This window comes from Osmerus eperlanus, chromosome 16 (assembly GCF_963692335.1).
Source record: "Osmerus eperlanus chromosome 16, fOsmEpe2.1, whole genome shotgun sequence".
NCBI lineage: Eukaryota > Metazoa > Chordata > Actinopteri > Osmeriformes > Osmeridae > Osmerus > Osmerus eperlanus.
This window is the reverse complement of record NC_085033.1, coordinates 8,376,949-8,397,653: the sequence shown is the minus strand read 5'-3', so window position 1 is coordinate 8,397,653 and position 20,705 is coordinate 8,376,949. Positions and strand designations below refer to the sequence as shown.

At 45.5% G+C, this 20,705-nt stretch overlaps 1 protein-coding gene across 5 annotated transcripts; it reads right to left on the bottom strand.

Moving 5' to 3' along the window:
* Positions 1-1,367: 1,367 nt before the first annotated feature.
* ankrd12 (ankyrin repeat domain 12) lies at positions 1,368-20,203 on the bottom strand. Of its 5 annotated transcripts, none has more exons than XM_062481156.1 (13): positions 20,015-20,203; positions 11,083-11,196; positions 10,098-10,248; positions 8,929-9,000; positions 8,373-8,522; positions 7,898-8,101; positions 7,641-7,783; positions 7,111-7,327; positions 2,400-6,967; positions 2,193-2,291; positions 1,938-2,085; positions 1,727-1,818; positions 1,368-1,630 (listed from the first exon to the last, which is right to left on the bottom strand). In XM_062481156.1, exons 2-13 carry the CDS (start codon positions 11,140-11,142, stop codon positions 1,445-1,447), a joined length of 6,090 nt encoding a protein of 2,029 aa, XP_062337140.1. In that variant the 5' UTR covers positions 11,143-11,196; positions 20,015-20,203; the 3' UTR covers positions 1,368-1,444. The 5 variants fall into 5 exon arrangements, with proteins under 5 accessions (XP_062337140.1, XP_062337144.1, XP_062337141.1 ...); XM_062481160.1 differs by having other exon boundaries at positions 7,180-7,327; positions 20,015-20,202; XM_062481157.1 differs by having other exon boundaries at positions 1,727-1,822; positions 1,909-2,085; positions 7,180-7,327; positions 20,015-20,201.
* Between the last annotated feature and the right edge of the window lie 502 nt (positions 20,204-20,705).

The following is a 20,705-nucleotide window of genomic DNA, read 5'->3' as shown; positions in this document are numbered from 1 at the left end:
GATATGTTCACCTAAAATCTTAATGGTATAAATCCGAATATTAATTTACTAGGACAAAAACAGTCCAGTTTAGCAGACCAGTATAGCGTTTATTAATATGCAATTTAAAAAAGGAATTCGATTTTGTTTTGGTAATGCTTAAGGCAAGCAGGTTATTCACCATTAATTTCATTGGACACTGCTCATTGAACAAGTTATGAGAATTGTTGCCACCTACTGTTTGAACACTATTCTACAACAGAGAGCATTTACCAGCTCCTCACTTGGCAAATGACCATAAACAGTATAACAAAGCGTTCGCGGGATATAGATGACTAGTCAATGTTTAATTTCACAACCAATAAAATTTATTCAATTATATATTACAAATATGTACATGTCATGTAACAAGTAAATATTAAAATAGACATTTTTAGAACTATCATTCAAAAGGCCATATGTTGAAAAAATAGGTTTGTTGTGATCTCACATTGAAACTGTAAAAGTATGTTTTTCCTAGAAGCCACAACAAACATTTTAATGTGCGCAAGACACAACAGACAACACAAGGAGTGAGGCTGCACAAAGTGTTGCAAAAGGACAGAACACAATGTCGCAAAAGCTGGAACACCAGTAAACCTCACAATAATAATCATCAGTACAGCTTTTCGGAAAAAGTACAAACCTGCAATGCATGCACAGCATTGAAATCACAAGTCAAAAAACACCAGCTGTGTTATGGAACGCCAGATGAGGAAAGAAGAAACTGAGTAAAATAAAAACAAAAAAATCCAACACATGCTTAAGATTAAGCCAACAACAACAACAACTAACATCAACAATTTGGACACAATATAAAAAAACAACAACTTTGGTCCATCAAAACATTAGACAAAACAAAGTTTACAATCAAAATATCTATCACTTATTTTTTTTACAAGTTTAAAACAATAATTACATGGCTATTTACAAATGCACAATCTGTATGTATAAAATAAGTTAAAAAAAATTAAGAGCACAGTCTGTACATTTTGTATGAACACTCACTTAAAAACAAAGAAGAATTGAAATCTCTATTTGTAACCCTGCTTGGTGAGTAGTGGCATGTGGTGGTTTCCATGCTTCTCTTCTCTCCAGGAACTCTACCAGACAGCAGCTCCCAGCGCTGCCTGCCCCAGCCTCTGGCCCGTGGGCTAAGTGTGGGTCTGGGCCTTGGTGACCACAGCCTCTGCTCTGCACGCAATACACAATATGCAGTCTGTCACTTTTGGGCAGGGCATCTTGGTGTGGGGGGGTGTTGTTCGTTTCCACCATAAGAGCTCTGGTGTACAATGCTCATGTGTAAGTGCTTTCTGGCAAAAACCCATGGCCTGACTAAGTGCTTCACGTTTTTCTTTCTTGAACATATGAGCGTCCCCTTGCTGGTCAGTGATGAATGACAGGTGATCATCCTCTGGCCAATGGATCATATTGGTGTGAGGTCAAAGTCGTCGTTGACCTCCACAAGGGGGATATGGAACTCTGAGATCTCAAAGATGCTGGTGGACTTGTAAGTGGCAGGGTCCAGCTCCTGCAGTTTGAGTTGCCACTCCAGACGCTGCACTGCGTTAAGAGCTGCAGCCTCATGCTGCTGCCTCATCAAAAGACAAGTCTAGGGAGAAGGAAAATGGTTGATTTAGCTTAAGACATAATCCTGTGCCAGACAAATACATTTTAAAGGCAGTTTAAAAAGCAGAAAATACTGTACCTTTAGTTTATCAAATTTGTCGTCCACATCTTGCAACCAGGACATGAACTGCCTTGCATTGAACCGATCTCTTACTGAGGTTTTGCCATCGTCTCCCTGAGAACCAAACAAAACATGAAACTCATTTCCCAGGCCCAGCACACAGACTTTTCGAATTCTTTATTGTCAAGTGCTAAACTTACTGATTCTAAAGAATGTGACATCATGCCACTTGCCTGGACATCCTGAGGCATATTATACACTTCAGCATCCAGAAGGACTGTGCAGGCACTGAAAGGAAGCGTCTGATTGGCTAGTGTTCTTGCTGCCCGGTAATGGACTCGTAACACCTCTTGCTCATTAGAAACAATCAATTTTTCCTAAAAGAAAAAAGGCAAAAATAATATAAAACATTTGAGGGTGATGAGAAGTGTTGTGTTTTATATGAAATTAAAAGATAAGACAGGAACAAATTTAAAACACACACCCTCTCAATGCTGTGTTGCAAGCGCAGCTTCATGCGGACAACCTCTTGTTGTTTGAACATCTCTTTCAATTGGTCAGGTAAAGAAGGAGGCGGGGTTATCTGTCCAAAGACAAAGATAATGAGTTAATCAAATGTAAACAAATTACAGCTCATCCATTTGATTAATTCCCATATGGTCCCCAAAGTCAGAAAACCGTTCCTACTCACTGTAGGAATACAGAGCTTGCTGAGTGGGTTTCCATCTAGGAGGTAGGACCCATTGAAAGTCACATATTCATCGTAATACTGCGGGGGCTGGGGGATGACGCTGCACAGTACTTTACGCTTCTCTTCGATCTTCTTGCGAATGTGAAGGAAATCATAGTAGGGGTTGGCCCTCTCTGTCTGGTATGGCTGGATCTCCTCCAACTTCACAGAGTCCACTATAGCTGCCAGAGACTGCTGTGACTTGTCCTTCCCCTGTTGTGTGGTGGGGCAGGCCTGGGAGGAGGAGGAGGAGGACGACAGCGACATTCTGGGCATCTTCCTCTTGCGGGGATGGGTCACCTGCATGTCCATCTCTTCATCCAGCGAGCGTACTTTGGCTTTGGCTCCGGAGGAATCCGAGTCTCGGTCTCCAGACTGGGGAGAGGAGCTCCCGGAGGCACTGCTGCCGCTCAGGTCAGTGTGAGCCGCATGCTGCCCGCCGCTCTGACTCTGCTCTCCTCCACCTGAGGGTTCTGGCCGCTCTTCTGCAGCGGACACCTCCATTGGCTCTGGACACGGCGGCTCGGCTCTTTCGGGGCCACTCTCGGGGATGAAGAGGCCTTCTTCTGAAGAGTTCTCCTTCTCGGATGTCGTTACCTCAGCGTTTCTGCTCCTGCTCTCCATAGACTGCGCATCCGAGTCGGTCATTTCCTCGGTCTTGTGTTCAGGGCTAACACAACTAGACAAACAGGAAGATGGAGGACGGACATGTTCACCGTTATCGACCTGGGGATTGCTGCAAGGCCCTGCCACATCACTGGAGTCTCTTGATGTCTTACAATCATGGCTGTCCATTTCCATGTCCTCTTGAGCATGTGTCGGCTCAACAGTGGTTTTGCTGGGAGAGGATTCCTCAGATCTAGCACCTTGCATCTGGGTGCTCGTGGAAGGCAGCGGACTGCTCATCCTCTCGGTTCTGCAGCCAGCTGGTACACTCTCCATGAGCTCTTGTACTTCTCTGCTGTCAGCACTGTTGGTTCCACCCTCGGGAGGAGTGTCGTCTTTCTGGTCAAGACCAGGAAGGTCTACATCAGCTTCGGCTGGCAGAAACATCTCAACACTGGCATTAAGAGTGGCTTCATTCTGTTGCCTAGACAACTGTGCAGATGTTTTAGTGTTAGACGACGGTGGAGTCTGGGAAGATAGAGATGCTGCTGATACCAGGGGCACGTCCACAGAGGGCGGGTCCTTTAGAGAGCACTCTCCATCAACAGAGCCGTCTGTAGGGACACACTTGACCACCTGCACTTGAAGGTGGTCAGTTGGAGGAGACCCTTTGTGTTCTACAACTGGCTGTGGAACGTCAGACTGTGAGAAGCTGATCAGAGGAAGTAGCGGCTCCTTCACGTCTCTGAAGGCGGACGCCTGCGGGGGAAGAACACCTGGAATGTTTACTTCACTTTCAGAGTTGGCATCGACATCTGATTTTGCACTTAGTATATTAGGGGGTGTCAAATTGTGACCACTATGACTCTCCTCTGTGTCGGCAGAGATTTCTGAAGTGTGAGGCTCCTCATTTGTGTGACCAGGTACAATGGCCTTTGGCAGACTTTCAAACGGTTTACCCTCCACTGATGCAGAGTTGGCATCCTCGTCAAGAATAGCCCTAAGGTACGGGGATGTGTGTCTGCTGGGCAGCGGAGTTCGGTGACATTGAGTCGCGTCAGGAAGACTGATGTCTTTGTCTTGGACGACAGGTGATCGGGTGGCCTGCAAGACGAGGGAAGACTGTAGGAAAGGCGGCTGGGAGTCGGAGGCTTCAAGGGTGAGATCCGAATCATACTCTACCGGTCTTGGTGTTAGCGTGGTAGCCTGACAGGAGTCTTCAGAGCTGGCAACCGAGACCATGGACACAGATCTGGACATGAGGCCTGATCGCTCGCTCTCAGGCCTGGGCGACCTGCTTAGGCTGTTCTCCATACCAGCTATGATCTTCCCGCTAACTGCAGAGAGGCTCTTGCCATCTAATGAGAGGGTCCTGGAAGTGGCGCTGTCCTTGAGGGGCTTCTCTCTGCCGTGGGGCTCGGAGCTCTCGGAACTCTTTGAGCGCAGCAGCTCTTTACTCATGCACGGTTCCGTCTTTGCCTTGTCTTTGCTCTTGACCTTTCCTGGATCCGTCGTCGAGGGACGTTGCTTCATCCTCTCGCGCTCCTTCTGCTTGATCTTCTCAAGGTGCTTCCGGTGCCACTGCTCGATCTCCTGGTCCTTGAGGCTGAGCATGCGCTCAAAGCTGGTCTGCATCAGATCGTCGTTGACGAGCCTCTTTTCTTTTGGCCGGGAGTCCCTGGTTGCGGGGGAGGATTTGGACTTGGCCCTGTCTCCCTCGGCCTCGTTGGGTTTGCTCTTGCTAACCTTCCCTGGCTGAGAACGATCTCTGTGTCTCTCTTTGTCCCGATCTCGGTGTCTTTCAGAGTCTTTCTCCCGGTCCCGATCTCTTCGGTCCCGTTCTTTCTCTGGAGTTCTTATAACCTCCTCCTTGGTTTTCGTTGAAACAGACCTGCCACTCTCAGACACGTATCCCTTTTTCTCCTCCAGGAGCAACTTCAAGTTGGAGCTTGAGGATGAAGAGCTTTCCTTCATTTTGTCTTTCCTCTTTTTCTCACACTCTTTTTCTTTGGAACGGTCAGATTTGATGTGATCTATTGTCTTCTCTGGAGGTTTTCCCCTCTTGTCCGAGCTCGTCCGGTCTTTTTCTCTGTGTTCCCCCGCACTGTACTCTCTCTCTTGCCTCTCCCTGTCACTCTTTCTATCCTTGTCCTTTATTTTCTTGCTTTCGTCGTGCTTCTTTGGAATAGACCTAAGCTTTTCACTTTCCCTATGATTTTTATCTCCAGGTAAGTGGGACAAGCTGCCTGCAATTCTCTCCTTTTCCTTCAGGCGATCCATTACATTTTGTGGTTCCGATTTTTCAGAGTGCTCGACTTTGACCTTCTTCTCCTTGTCAGGATGCCTTTTCTCAAACTTCTCAGCTTCCTTTTCCTTTACAGGGAGCCTTTTGTCATATTTCTCACGTGAGCCTTTTTCTGAGGATTCCAGCTGGTCTTGATCAGCTGTGATCCCAGTTATGGGTTTGTCTTCCGGCTCCTCTTTCATACTCGTGTTATGCAGCGACTCCTCAGGAATCCGCCCTGAGCCGTGGCAGTCCGGCCTCTCGTCACGCTCGCTCTGCCTCGCGTCCTTTCCCCTCTCCTCTTTACCGGCGAATTCCTTTCGCTCTTTTTTCAGAGCTTTGTCTTTTTCCTCCCTCGGCCTCTTGTCCTTGCCGCCACCGGAGTGCTTGTCTTTCGGCCCCCGCTCTTCCTTAACAGGAGAGGCGTCCAAGGTCTTCTGAGGAGAGCCGCCACCGTCCGGCTCCTTTTTCACTGGCAGAGGTTCATCGTTCTCGTCGCTTTTGAAAAAGTTCTCTTTCCAAAACTCCCTGTCAAACTCCAGATTCCTGTGGCCGTCCTTCCTGCCCTCTTTCTGTCTGTGGCGACTCCTTTCGGCCTCATATTCCCTCCTATGCTTGTCCTTCTCCTTGTATTTGATTTTATGCTTTTTGACCACTTTGCCGTCTTTGTCGGTCTTCCGTAAGGCACCGTCGCCGCTGTCTACGCTGTTGCTCATGCCGACTTCTTTATATGGACTGGAGCCTCCATCTTCCCCGTCCACATTCAAGTCTTTCTGATGATGCTTGCTCTTCTCCTTGTGTTTGCATCCTTTACTGCTGGTGCTTTCCGTGCAGTAGTCCTGCTCCGTGTAGTGGTTATATTTGACGGCGTCCACTTGACAGGGGCCTTCCCCAATGGCGAGACACATTTTAGCATTTTCCTGTTTGAGAGGCGTGGACTGTTTGTCGATCAGGCTGTGGTTCACTTTGGGAGATTTCACCGATGACAGATGGAAGAGATGAACGGAGGAATCATCCTTGGGGCTGAAGGACATCTTGAAGGAGTCTTCGTCCCGGCTCTTGTCTGTGCTTTCTGTCACCGTGGCGACGGAGAACACAAGGGCTTTGCTGTTCTCTTTGCCATCCTCTTGATTTTCCTTATTTTTGCTGAGGCTTTTACTCTTCCTCTTCATTTTGCCCTTGTCTCTCTGTTCAGCTGGAAGGCTTAGGTTGTCCTTTTTACTCCTGGCGTCGGAGCTTTGGGAGCAGGCAGGGGAGCTCCTCCTCTCTGAAGGGTTCTCCATCTCATCACTAGAGCTGTCCGAGCTGCAGCACAGCACGCGCTGCGTCCTCTGCTTCTTGGACTTGCTGGACTGACCAGAAGCGTCGCCTTTGCTGCTCTGCTTGGCCGTGAAATGGTTCCTCTCCTTCTCCTTTTCCCTCTGCCGCAGCTCCCTCCTCAGGATGTGCCGGTCATTGAGGGCCTTGCTCAGGTCCTCCTCCTCTTCCTCGTCCTTGAACTCGTACTCATCCAGCCCTGACATGGAAGACGAGGCCTTGACGGTGGTCTGTTTGTCATCGGAGTCTTTATCGGCGTCAGAGTCCTCCATGATGTCGTCATCCACACTGGAGGGGTTTACAGAGGGAGGATCCTCAGACTCTGTTGTGATGGGGGGGAAAAAGTACAAATTACAAAATTTGACAGGTTTTACATGTTTAATCTTAAGAAAACAATGTCAACAATTCTCAATAGTTTCAAATGAGGAAATTGTATTTCGAGGCACAGGTGTCAAGTACTAAAACCTTTTTTCTGTGGAAGAGATGAAGAGATGAAGCAGGACAGGTCCAGAGCCCTTCTTGTTTCCTGCTTACCTGAGGAGCTGTCCTCCGAGTCGGACAGGGGGACCTCTCCCTTCAGCAGCTGCTCCAGCTCCAGGGAGTCTGCCACGTCCACCGGCCGCTCCCCACGCTTGTTGGCCTGGAACGCATTGCCCCCGTGGCGGAGCAGCAGCTTCAAGATCTAGATGAAACATTATGGAGTCAGTGGTTCGTTTATGGAACCCCTGCCAGTGTAAACATTGTGGGTGGAGGAACTGGAAGTTGTGTTTTGAAAGTAGGACAAAATTATGTTTTGTGGAAAAAGGAGATTATAAAGAGATGTCTCTTCTGAAGTGTCTGGATTGCATACTGGAATTTGCTTCTTTGAGGAAATCCTCCAGGCATGTATTATGTATGGAAGCATTTTAAAGTAATATGATTGTAGCCGCAGGGAAAATAAAAGTGTAATCCTCCACGTTGTGCATTTTGCAGGAACTTTCATGTTCGACCCTTACATTTTTGTGTCCGCTGCTAGAGGCATCATGGAGGGGTGTGTCATCATCCAGACCCTGGGTGTTGACCTCCGCGCCTGCCGCAAGAAGAACCTTTGCCACATCATAGTAACCAAGGTTACACGCTTCATGAAGGGGAGTCCAGCCTGTATGTAGAAAAAATGGAAGCATGAATACAAAGCAGTATGTAATGCATGTCCAAGAGTGGTTGAATTTCTCTCATGAACTCATTGGAGGCCAAAGCTTTTTTGTCTTTTTACCTGCGAAGTCCTTGACGTTGACATCTGCGCCCAGGCTAATGAGCTCTTTGACCTGCTTGGCGTCGCCGCGGATGGCAGCCATGTGCAGGGGCGTCTCCCCGCGCTCGTTCCTCTTGTTGACCTTGTCCTTCTGTCTGGACGTGGTGCTGCTGGGGGCCTTCTTCTGCACTGGGGGGGTCTGGGAGGGGTGACTCGGAGTGGAGTCTGGGAGAGAGGGGGTCAAAAAAGACAGACTACTTGAGCATTCAACAAAGCAGAGCGAGGGAAGAAAAACCAGACTCACAAAAATATGATGGGATCAAAATGTTGGGGAGTCATTAACATGAATTTCATAGGACCTGCCAGGTTAAATTTGAACTAAATCTGTCCAAATTGTCTGTTCAATTAAAAGTAAGTCATAATTTCCAAGCTTTCTTAATATAGCAATCGAACATCTTGAAAAGTTGAGAAAAGTGAAGAGAGCGTGGAGTTAGACCTGGGCTGTTGTCTCTCGCAGTCATTTGCATCAGGAGGGCCATCTGCTTGCGCTCTGACAGAGGGTAGCCAAACAATAAGTTGGCGGAAGCTGACGACTTCTTACTTCCAGACTCCTTCTTCACCTTCTTCTTGTCAGGCCCATCTTTATCTACAATAGATTCAGAACATGCAATATTCAGACAGTCATCAATATTTCCCCTAAGCAGCCAGATCACGCCGTGTTCTCTTTGTTCCTTTTAAACTAAATTGAAAGACAAGTTTCACGCACAAACAAAAAAAAGGTACAGGTTTAGCATGACGTCAATTTGGGGGGGAGGGGGGGAGGAAAGGAAAAAAGTAGCCAGCCAAGTGCATCCAGCGCTCGTCGGGTCTGCGCTCCATCAGAACGCTAACCGCAAACATGCGTGAGCCACTGAGGAGTGGAGGCAGTTGGAGACACGTGTGTGTGTGTGTGTGTGTGTGTGTGCGCGCGCTTGTATGTGTGTGTGTGTGTTTTACAGCGTTGCAGGAAAAGCGACTTGACTAAGGAGGACTGGGCTGGCTGCAGCAGTTACCTGCGTATATCCTGCAGGGAGGCACTAATCTCTCTCCCCAGGTCTCACTCGACTGGCCTGGGTCTGAGTCATCTACAGTGCAAAGCAGAGAGGATGGGGAGGGGTAGAGGAGGGAGGGGGGGAAGGGAGAGCAGGGGAAAGCACTGCATTAACGCCTGCGCTCGCTCTCTCGCTCTCTCTCGCTTTCCCCTCACACACACACACACAGAAAGACAAGCACACAAACACTTAAACAAAAGAACTGGCAGACACAAGGCACGCACACAGATTTGGGTATGAGTCATCAGAACATGAGACAGTACAGATCCAAGGTGGGCTGTGGAGCCGTAGCCTGTCCTTGTCCGACAGGAAATGAACACCCGAGAGGCACTGTTGACTGTAGTATTTAGGCGCAGCAAAGCTATGTATGTCCCAATATTACATCTAGTATTGTTTAAGGTTCCATTATCAAAAAAGAATTGGTGAGCGAATATAACTCCATCCAATGTTATCAAACCTGACATATTAGACAGAAGATCAGAGAGCAATTTGGTCTACAAGTAATCAGTCAACGTTGTCAAGATGCAGGAAGGGTGGGTATGAAAGCATTTGAGGTCCACTGCAATATGATCTCAGATCAGTACGAGCTGAAATAGAGTACGAAAATAATCCTCAAAGCTTCCCTTTCACAGATGACATAACAGATCTTAATTAGATACCTTTCGATCTGACTTTTATGAAGTAGAAAAAGTGAATAACCTTACCACACTGTGTGACTTAAACGATTGTCATAAATAGGGTTTAGGGTCCAATAACCCTGGCATGATGTCTGGCCCACCACAGAAACTCATCTTAAAGGATATCTTTTAAGAAATCCAATAATCAACACATATTTTACTTATTTGAAATACAAATGAACAAGTGTGTGCCGAAACCCAGCAATGATTTCATTATCGTGTTATTAACAGCTAATACAGCATTGTCGAGGCTGCAAACAAATCTTCTCATCCTGTTACAAATATTATTAAGCATCAAGTCATCAGAGTAACTGGTCTCTGCAGATAAAACCCTGTTTTACATCAGCAAGGGGAGATCCTGGGTTCTACTGCTGGCCACCAGGGGGCAGTGGGGAGCCATGGCTGCAAGCCAGCAGTGCTAGAAGGGCGGCCAGAGGCAGGAGCAGCTCTTACCGGTGTCGGAGTCTCGCTCCTCCGCTCGGGGCGGACTGGCAGTGAAGGAGAGCTTGCGCTTCATGGAAGACTTGGGTTTGCCCTCCTTCCCCAGAACTTCGCTCCGATCCAGCTTCGGAGTCTTGGTGAAGGGGGATATCTTATCTTTGCTCTGGAATACAAAGAATCATTTTCATTTGAAATGTACCAACTTCAGCAATGATGGAGTCTTCAACAGTAGACCTATTAATACAACTCTGTAAACTTCCATACTGACAAACTACAATGGGTAGGGTTCAACATGAGGTAAGATCATGGATGGAACTATAGCGGCATAAAAGGTGTCCAGATACTGTACTCACACGTACAGTGTAACACACACCAAACTGTTACAACCGGGAATGTCACAATTCCCCTCGGAAGTCAATATTCCTTCGGTAATTCGAGCTACTATGTGGGGTTAAGGTCAACAGAAACCCTATTGGGTGCTCTGAGGTTTCCACCGTGGCTGAGCCGGAGACAGCGTGGCAGACAGTGAGGCGTGGTGGGTGTGTGAGGCGTGGTGGGTGTGTGGCGTGGTGGGTGTGTGGCGTGGTGGGTGTGTGGCGTGGTGGGTGTGTGGCGTGGTGGGTGTGAGGCGTGGTGGGTGTGAGGCGTGGTGGGTGTGTGAGGCGTGGTGGGTGTGTGAGGCGTGGTGGGTGTGTGAGGCGTGGTGGGTGTGAGGCGTGGTGGTGTGTGAGGCGTGGTGGGTGTGAGGCGTGGTGGTGTGTGAGGCGTGGTGGGTGTGTGAGGCGTGGTGGGTGTGTGAGGCGTGGTGGGTGTGAGGCGTGGTGGGTGTGAGGCGTGGTGGGTGTGAGGCGTGGTGGTGTGTGAGGCGTGGTGGGTGTGAGGTGTGGTGGTGTGTGAGGCGTGGTGGGTGTGAGGCGTGGTGGGTGTGAGGCGTGGTGGTGTGTGAGGCGTGGTGGTGTGTGAGGCGTGGTGGGTGTGTGGGAGAGAGAAGACCTACCTTCTTCCCCGCCTGTTTGTCCACCATGGCTCCATCGCGGTCGCTCCCAGGTTTGGCCATGGTGCGGCGCGTGACTAGCTGAGGCAGAGCTGCTGCAGTGGGTTCATCATGCACCTGCAACACAGAGGACAGGGCCAGATAAGCATCTCTGTGTTAGCTAAGTGGTTCAGTGGCCCGGCCGCCTTTCTGAGGCTCTGTAAACAGAGGGGGCAAAACAGAAAGCAAGGGATGAAATGACGCTTTAGATAATCTACTGGCATTTAAATACGCAAGTCGCCTCAAATCTGTGGCCTGCCCAGAAAAGAAATGCAGCAAACAAAAACATGCATTTTTGGTTAAATAGCATTCAGATTATAGGCCTACTCTTTGTGCACAATAGACCACTTTAACAGTGCTCAGTGTGTGGTCTGAAGTGAGTGAGCAATGATACTGTTAATAAGACATGACTAGTTCAGTATTACAGAGGGGAAATCGAAGACATTTCCATGACTCTTGAAACTACTGTGTACAGCCAGCTCACGGGAGAAAACGAGAACATGAATCATGGGTTTAGGGGCTCTCTACAGATCCTGTATGCAAAGAAACCTCCCACCTTCACACAAGCCCACTCATCCGCCTGGCCAGAAGTCCTTGTGATGTGGTCAATGCTTCTAGATTATGGTCGTCTAACCTCTCGTATGAATAGACCTACTGTGGGGCTAGTCCCTTCCACCCTGTCACAGAGCAGCACGGAATTCTTTTTAAATTCATCCTCAGAGAGGAACACTGCTGTAGCCAGCCACCTCTGCGTGCCTGGAGCACATGAAGCTGATTCTCCTTACGTCAGTCCGACATAGAAATTGTGCCGAGAATCATTTTAGGTTCACTAGGCTATGCCCATCCAGGGCTTTACAGAGTAAAGGCACCCAAAAAATCTGTACTCCAAAGTCAAACCATACCACAAATAATTGTGTTTGAAATGGCATTACAAACTAAAAGAATAGTCTACATTCTGAAAACAATTCAACCATGGCCCGACCCAGCTCAACACCAACATGCTTATAAGTTTATATATGTAGGCAGACAGTCATGACACAGGCCTTTTCCTCAATCAGCTCGGCCAGCACGAGCGGAATCATTAGTCAGCAGATATGCAGCATTGTCATTCAGACAGCTGATGGGGAGAATGAGCAGGCCCAGGCCACAGGGAATGAGAGTGAGAGGGTGGTTTCTGCGTGAGTGTGTGTAAAGCCAGTGTACCAGCGTATTAAAAGTGGCACGGATGCCATGGGATGAGCCCAGAAAACAAACGCTGACATGACTCCAATCTGGCCCAGTGATGAGCGAGGAGGCTGGGACTATAATCACAGAGGTATTTGAGCAGTGGCCAGCTTGGCATTCACATCCCTTGAGCGCTACTCTCACGAGCGGCTACGGTCTGCATACTCCTCTGTGAGCAGCACTGCCATTGACCTTGAGCTGTTGGAAGATCAAATCATGTCTTGAGGCCTCCCACAACATACAGAGAGAGTTGTTTGGGGTGACAGTAGGTGATGATATCAGAGGGTGTTCCGTGTGTTGCTTATTCCCCATTGTACATGAACTCAACAAGCTAAATAAGAAAAAGGTCATAATGGACTTTGGACAGTGAACTTTGGTTTAGTCATAATAGGCCCATATATTTTTTATATGAAAGTTAATGAGTCTGTGGCACGTTTTAGAGAAAACACACCTCTACCTATTATGGATTCAGTAGTAGGCTATTGCAATTCACTGCATGCCCTTGTTCATGCTTCCATCACATGATCAGTTCATTCTTACATCACATGTACTGGACACAGTTCTTAGCATCTCTAAGCCCGCAGTCAGCCCAATGAGCACAAGCATTCAGGAAGTTTGGATTGTATAACTGGGGTGAATGTGTCCACGTCTAAGGTTAAGAACAGTACTAGAATAACTAGCAAATACTAAAATAATATTGGCCCATTAACTAAATATGTATCTTGGCTAGTATGTAACTTTGCTAGCTCAGTCGGAAGCTAGCTAGCTAGACTAGCTAAATGTTTCACTGCTACTTACTGAAGCAAGCCATTTTTTTTATTTTAGTCATAATATAGGTTGTAGCTAAATTCAACATATTTTTGGGAGACTGTTCAATGTCAATTACCAGAATTTTAAGTTCTCTAAATACAAATAAGAATTCCCATGGAAACTTTCAACCAATTTGCAACCTTAGATACAGTTCTGTCACCATTAAAGAATATCAAAGAAAGCATGGGTATAGAAACAGGCCAGGCCTCGACAGCATGCCAGAAATGTCATTCTAAACATACTGAATGTATGGCTGCAAAGTGCATGCAGGAGAAGGTGAACTGTGCCAAAGTCTTCTGGTTGAATGAGGCAGGGAAGGAGACGTGATGTGAAGTAGGCAACACAAGGGACAGTTCCCTCGGCCTCTTCTTGAACGGTCTGGTGAATCATTTAACAGTTAGACCAGCATGCTCAAAGAAACATCTGAAGGTATTTCTAAGCAAAGAAAACCGTTGCTAAGAAGAGAAGATTTTATGCAGCCTGGTGTTTCACTGCTCTAACCGAAACAATAACACCCATTTCCCTGCACCATTGAAACAATCTGGTAATCAGAACAGAGGGCACCAGAGACTGAGTGTGTGTGTGTGTGTGTGCGCACGTGTGTCCCGTTGCGTGAGCAGCAGTTGTGCGAGGAGGTTGGTGACGAGGATGTGTGGAGCCGAGGGAGATGGAACTGCACTCAGAGTACGGTAACCTGATCCACTGACTGCAGAGGGGACAGGGGGGGCAGAGGACTAAGAATAGCCAGCCTGATACAGCACAGAGTACACCACCACCACTCCTGCCTCCAAGAATACAGTCTGCTGCTCCCAGACCATGTGGGAACTACATGTGATCTCTGTTGGCCCTCCATGTGGCTGCTGTACAAGTAGACAGAAGCACTCTCCTACTCACATTTGTAAAGCAAATTAACCACAAACAATATCCGTTTCTAATATAATTTTTTTAAGCAGCCCCAATCCGACAAAATCCCATACGCTACTCGAGGAATCAGAATACGCCGCATGCGACAGTAAACACCAGGTCACGTGCTGGCAGTCCTGTGTGCAGCCTGGCTGAATGATGGGGGAGGTCTCTTCCAGCGCTCCCCACCCCCACCGCCTGACTCCTCCTTCCCAGACCCCCTAATGAGCGGTAGGACAAAGCCAGGAGCCAAAGCCTGATTATGGAGTATGGAGAAGGGCAGAGAAACAATACCCAGCCATGGCTGAGCCGTCACCAAAGCACTCACACAACACACGTCACGCCCACACACACACACGTTGATACGCCCACATTCATGTACGCTGAATCTGCTTCCTGCCCCAGAACTGTCCCATTCAATTATTTTTTACGCTGGAGAAAAGGAGGGGGGGGTCCTATGCTTTATGTGGTCAGTAATCATCACGTAGGCTACACGTACCATTTAAGTGAGACAAATATCACAAGTGGTCATGTGTAGCATGACCCCTATGTTACTATAACACATCACAGGACCAAGGCTAGATACAAACAAATGCAGAGACATGTGTGTTGATATTGAAGCTCCATGACTAACTGAATTGAAAAAAAAAAGATTAATCACTTCAAACTGCGAAAAAACTCAGAGCTCCTTCCCTGTCTGCCACCACAAAGAATAACCAAGACCGGGCCACATGAATAGACGTTTATTTCAACATGAGCAAACAAACAAAAAGTGATACAGAATGCCCCAAGGCGTCTGTTCACCTCTCACCACCCTTACCAGGAACAGACTAAACATGCTTCGTCCAATCACTCAGTCTGGGCTGAGTTCAGCCACGTCACACGTGTTGCCCACTCTGCCACTGAGAGGATGTCCAACTTACATCTGAAGCACTAGCTTTATGCAGGGTTTTTTTGTGTGTGTGTGCTCAGTCTACAAAATGTAATGTGCAGGGAATAGGCCAACAGCTGACATTAAATACAAAGTAAATAGGACAGTAAGGCAAGTGGACAGAACCACCAAACCATTGGATTAATTCATAATACTCCAAGCATTAAGCCTCTCTAAGACCCAGACATCCAATGTGTTATTATGTAAGGAGAGGGCCTTTAGAATTGTTTCAGATCTAACAACACTACAGATTGTAGGTCAATTCCCTATACCATTAAGCTTGGCCTGTTTTATCTTTGCCAGCTTACCACCACCACGTAGTTTACAGGGACTTTACAATATAGGATAATGTGATAAATATGATCAATACACTTTAGGACATGACACAGACTAAGCCAAAACCTGGATGGAACAGACTCACTGCTCATTTAAAGCATTCTGAGAAACATGATTTTAGGGGGCATATTAAAAGGTGTTACTGGCATCCAAGCAGATCCTGCCAGACAAACCTAATAATGTTTGTAGCTGAATAAGTATAGCTAAGGATTTCGTATAAATGAGTAGTGAAGTCTGCGGTTTTTGCTTCAAACCTAATCTAGCACACCTGATTCTAACAATCAGCCAGTTAAGAAGCAAAAGCAGGTAGGCTAACCACTGAGTTTGCCGTCCACATGAAGTCCTACTGGAATGTGATTTGTTTTACTGGTTAATGTAATTATCACCACAGCAATTATTACCAGAGGAATGCAGTCACGTGCAAAGTCATTTTAGTCATTTTTAGGCCTGCACATGGCTGTGACTTTCAAATTCTTCATCACCTTCCTGTTTCTACATAAATAAAAATGAGAGGCATAGTTTGTAGCATCTTTAGCTATGAGTCAATTATTCAACAGATGCTGCAAAAGCAGCAGCAATATAAATGTGTTTACTAGCATGAAGAAATTTAGAAAATCTGGCCAGTGTGAAAGAATCTGCCAAAGTAGTTTTTGTGGCCACATGCCCAAACAATCAGTGTGAAATGAGCATAAGACTATGCGCCACTGGTATCCTTCTTGCATACCCAGGACACAGCACCAGGCCATGTGAGAACAGAGTCTCCCAGGAAGAAACAGGGTTAACTTTACTGGCCACTAAATGAGGCTCAGCCCAGACCTTGACACATTGAAGATCTCCCATTAAGCTGGTCAGAGCAGTGTCTGTGAGAGCCTTAAGAAGCCTGCCACTGCAGCTCTAACATGTAGGTTAATGATCACAGATACCCGCAACGGATGAGAACAATTAACCATTTACTGACTGCTTATGGGTTAAATAAGGAAGAGGGGGATTGGGACGAAGGTTAGAAGCACAGGGGCAATGCTGTTTCTACACAGTCAAACTTATAACTTGCCCACAGCATTGACTAGTCGTGTTGCCTTAGTAGTCTTGCAGAATGTCAAGGCTATTGTGTGTACATTGTCAGACATTGAAGGCTTTAATCTGATCTGTACAGCCATAATTATTGATTTACTATACATTTGGGACACAAAATTAAAAAGGAGCCAGCTATTAGGTCCCATATGGGAAAAAGGGCACTTTTGAAGCAGGTTATGGTTCACTGGATAATACACTTTTCATTGAGACATGCAGACATGACTGTATCTATGCACCTGCCACATCCTATCACGAATGAGTCTGTCAATCCGATCACAGGCTTTGTGTTGTCTTTGCAACTGGTATTAAAACATTGACAGAAACAATGTTTCAAACAGGGTTCAGTCACTAGTTCAATTTCCCCTTACATTACTCATGGCTTAGTTCGTAGTTATTGTTGCACATCTTCACTCGGGATCAATCAAACACGCATAGGTAAATTTCACATTTTAAAAGAGCTATGTTTTCACCTGCACATTTTTTACTCCACTTGCCAAAATTCTACAACTCAGAAGTAATCGGCCAATGCAATATTATTTTTACTATCAGATCTCTTCTTTTACAGCTTACATTGACTACGGTCCTCTTCAGGACACCTTGATTTAGGGATGGACCTCCATAGCCTGCTGTGTCATTCTCTGATGGTAAATGATATTTACAGCTGCACTGGGTACTAGGCTATGGGGAAAAGGAAAGCAATTATATTCTAATGTACAAACAAAAACTAGCCTACATATTTTACTCATGTGCACGCTTTCCCTTTTTCAGCTGAGTCTTTGTGCAAATAAATGATCCAAACTAACAAGCACAGGCACTCTAGGTCCTCCTAAACTCTATAGTCGACATCATGACCTGGAGCCATAAGACACTAGCACACTCGACAAGAGACACTACTACCAAACAAAAACAACGTATTCTACTGTTGGTGAGGCAGGCACATGTTGTGTAATCAGTAGATTCCACCCACTCCACACACACACTGATACATACACACACACAAACACACTGCACTTAGGCCTTTGAGACAGATCCAGATACTCACCTGCAAAAGCTAACCACAGATCATACACTTAATATCATGAATGACTATTTTGCTTGCACAAGCTCTGACATTCAGAATACAGTTTCAAGGCAGCTGGCTATAGAACAGTTTTTTAGAAGTTTCTTATCAGTACTGAAGAAAGATTTTACAACATTCATAAGCTACTTTCAAATATGCAAAATTAAAAGGGACTTTAACAGTTGAACAGATTTAACACCAAGATTGTATTTGCTTTGACCTTACTCGAGCGGTAGTAAACAAGAGCTGATTTTGTATTTGAAGGGGCTTTCCCAGTCCAAGGTCTTATCCATTCAAGTCACAGAAAAGAGGAACTCAACATGAAGTGCTGCATGTCAATAGGTCAGGGGTAGGGGTTGGGTATTGAGAAACACATTTCCAACAACCATAGATTCAATAAGATGCGCTTTTTCGATTTCGACATTATTCCAAAGGGTATTACGATCCATTGGGGGTATTTTTCCGTACATAAAATATCTAATTTCCAAGAGGTTTCATCTGCACTGTGGCTTGAGCCCTTCACATGGCTACAGGCTGATGGGTTGACTTACAGCTCAAAGGTTTCTAGCCTAGTGCCTCTCCATTGAATAACACCCTACAAAAAGAAACAAACTGGCAGAGTGGGGCACAAAAAAGGCAAATTTGCTAATACTTCAGAAAGCTCCAAGATATTTTGTGGCGAAATATGGCCAATAGAAATGGATGGATGTTGAGGATTAGAGCGTAGCTGTCGCCACAGACAATCTTCATAATCTTCATGTCATAATTTGACATCAACTTTGGATGCTTTTTGTAGTTATATAGTGTAGTAGCCTACAGGATAAGATAATAATCCTACAAATGTTGAATAAATACAGAAAGCAGTTTTTCACAGAAATATCAATGGATATTCTCCTGTGTCTATTTGCACATCAGAATCAGAGCTAGCTAACAGAACATCATATTCTTATATTTTTTCTCTCCAAAAACATCGGAACCAGGATTCAATAAGAACCATATTCGAAAACCGGAATCGATAAAATTGAAACAGTATCCAACAACTTGTTACTTTACATTTCATAAAGCACAGTTCAATGAGGGGATAATGACCAACATCCTAGTGATGAGTGAACCAATAGCCAAATGATTACAGTAGTATGAGCATCAGCCATCCACTAGCCTATTTCAGTGAGGCTAGTGGATGGCTAGTCACATTAGGGTAGTTTGGTTACCTCTGTACCCTGTGTTCTCCAAGTAAATGTATTCCAATTCTAACACAGAGAGGGCTTTTACTGGGAATAGAGTATATTCAACTATGTACTTGCATACTCTACTTTATTCCAATGAAAAATCGAAAATATGCCATTGCCATCTGTGGTATAAAACAGCCAGTAGCCAATCTGTATAAAACAGCCAGTAGCCAACCTGTGGTTGCTGATATAGTATCAGTTAAGTTAAAGAGTCAATGTATATCGCCCATGTTCACTGGTATTGAAAATTGGTTCACAAAAAAGGTCAAACTAGGGTTAATCAAACTTCTCACAGTACTGCATGCATCTTATGACGCCAGCCTGCTTCAAGTATCTTCATTATTAGAACAGATTAATATTGTCAGTCAAGGTTTATAAAACCTCACCTTCAATTAAACATTTAATTCACTTTCAGATGTGTTGTCCAGACCATGAAACAGCAAATTTAATTTTTCTCTCACGTTGACACCAGATATTTTACCTTCTTAACTTTAAACAATATTCAATATGATGGATCCAATACTGACCATACAGGGCATCACACCCACCAAGGGTTCAATGACACAGTCATTGAATCCGACCTGACTTTATTTGGTAGATATCCCACAATATAGTACATCACTCCTATTTCACTAGCTATCTGGTCAACACGCATAGTGGAGTGAACAACACGCATCTGCTAACCTTTGCTAACAGTGTAGCATAGCTGCGTTACTTGGGCGCTCAAATTCTGAGCTAACATTATAGCTCATGCGACCTAGCTCACTGTCAAACGTCACCTCCCGTGCAGGGGGAAAGGTTGTCAGTTGGACGTGTTTAGAAACGTAGCAATAGCTAGGTATTTGACTGAAAATTTACAACAAACAACACTTTTTATTTATGCAGTCAGAGAACAAAACAATACCGTGTAGACAAAGCCTTCTGACCGCCCTATCACCGTCCCCCTCCCCAGTCGCTACTTGCTAACTAGCTAGCTTAGCAATGCAAGCGCTGTCCGCAACCAGTAGAATCTAGCTAGCCAGTTGTCACTCAGCTCGCCCTCGTTGAAACGCGCACATAAACTACAATTCACAACGTCTTTCGTTTTAAATGAACTTTGCCACAATACTAACAAACCATTAGCACTAAAGAACATTTCCACACAAACATGTATTACACACGTGGCAAACAACTAAAAACCCACACATTGGCAAAACATTCAATTTTCGCACGCAGTTACGTCAAAGTTAGCTAGCTGGCTAGCCATCCAACTAGCCAGATGGCTAACTAACTGGGGTTTTTCCTATGATCCCATGGAATAAAAAGACATATACTTTGCTTAAAGCTCACCTTTCCAATGCTGTGTTTCGTTCCGCTTATTCATTCGGTTTAAAACATAAACGTGTATTACGCTATATAAATCTATATTTCCTAAATATTAAACGTTAACCGTAGCCTACGGCTGTGTGACGTTTCTTTCCAGTTTATTGCTGGTTTGAAAACATCCCCAGTCGTCCGTAGTCTCCAAGAAAAGCCCAGCATAACACTCAAACGTCGCTTTCATTGGCCGAGATCAGTCATATGGTCGCTTGAGCCCCACCGAGCTTAAAAAGGTCTAGCTACGTCTGCTGGATATAAATGGGTATGTCAAGCGGTTTCTGTTATATTTTGATTCCATTACTATTTGAATGTTCACAATTGATGCAAAGTTTGTATCACGGAGACACACGCATTTTTAAGCGACATATTCATTTTATAATTTGTGAGTTTATGAAGAATAGTTGTCAGGAACTTTGGGCATTGGGTATGCACGTTTTGTTGTACAGGGATGACCGATTGTTGATCCGGTGGACGGAATTTGCAATTCCTAAAATAAATCTACCTCTATGTTATACAATAAACAATCTGCATATGCGTGATAACAAAATTATTTTGGAAGTTGTGAGGTCGACAACAAAACCATAATGCAAGTGCGTGCTGGAATCCAATATCCGCAGATAAAACACTGTCCTTTCTCGCCGCATTCTTTCGTTGGTAATAG

Bases quoted from the DNA above. Each gene is read 5' to 3' on its own strand.
- ankrd12 (XM_062481156.1), bottom strand. From the start codon at position 11,142: ATGGCCAAACCTGGGAGCGACCGCGATGGAGCCATGGTGGACAAACAG. The intron at 10,249-11,082 runs GTAGGTCTTCTC...TTTGTATTCCAG, and splicing joins ACAAACAGGCGGGGAAGAAG to AGCAAAGATAAGATATCCCC. The intron at 7,328-7,640 runs GTAAGGGTCGAA...TGTTTCATCTAG, and splicing joins CTAGCAGCGGACACAAAAAT to ATCTTGAAGCTGCTGCTCCG.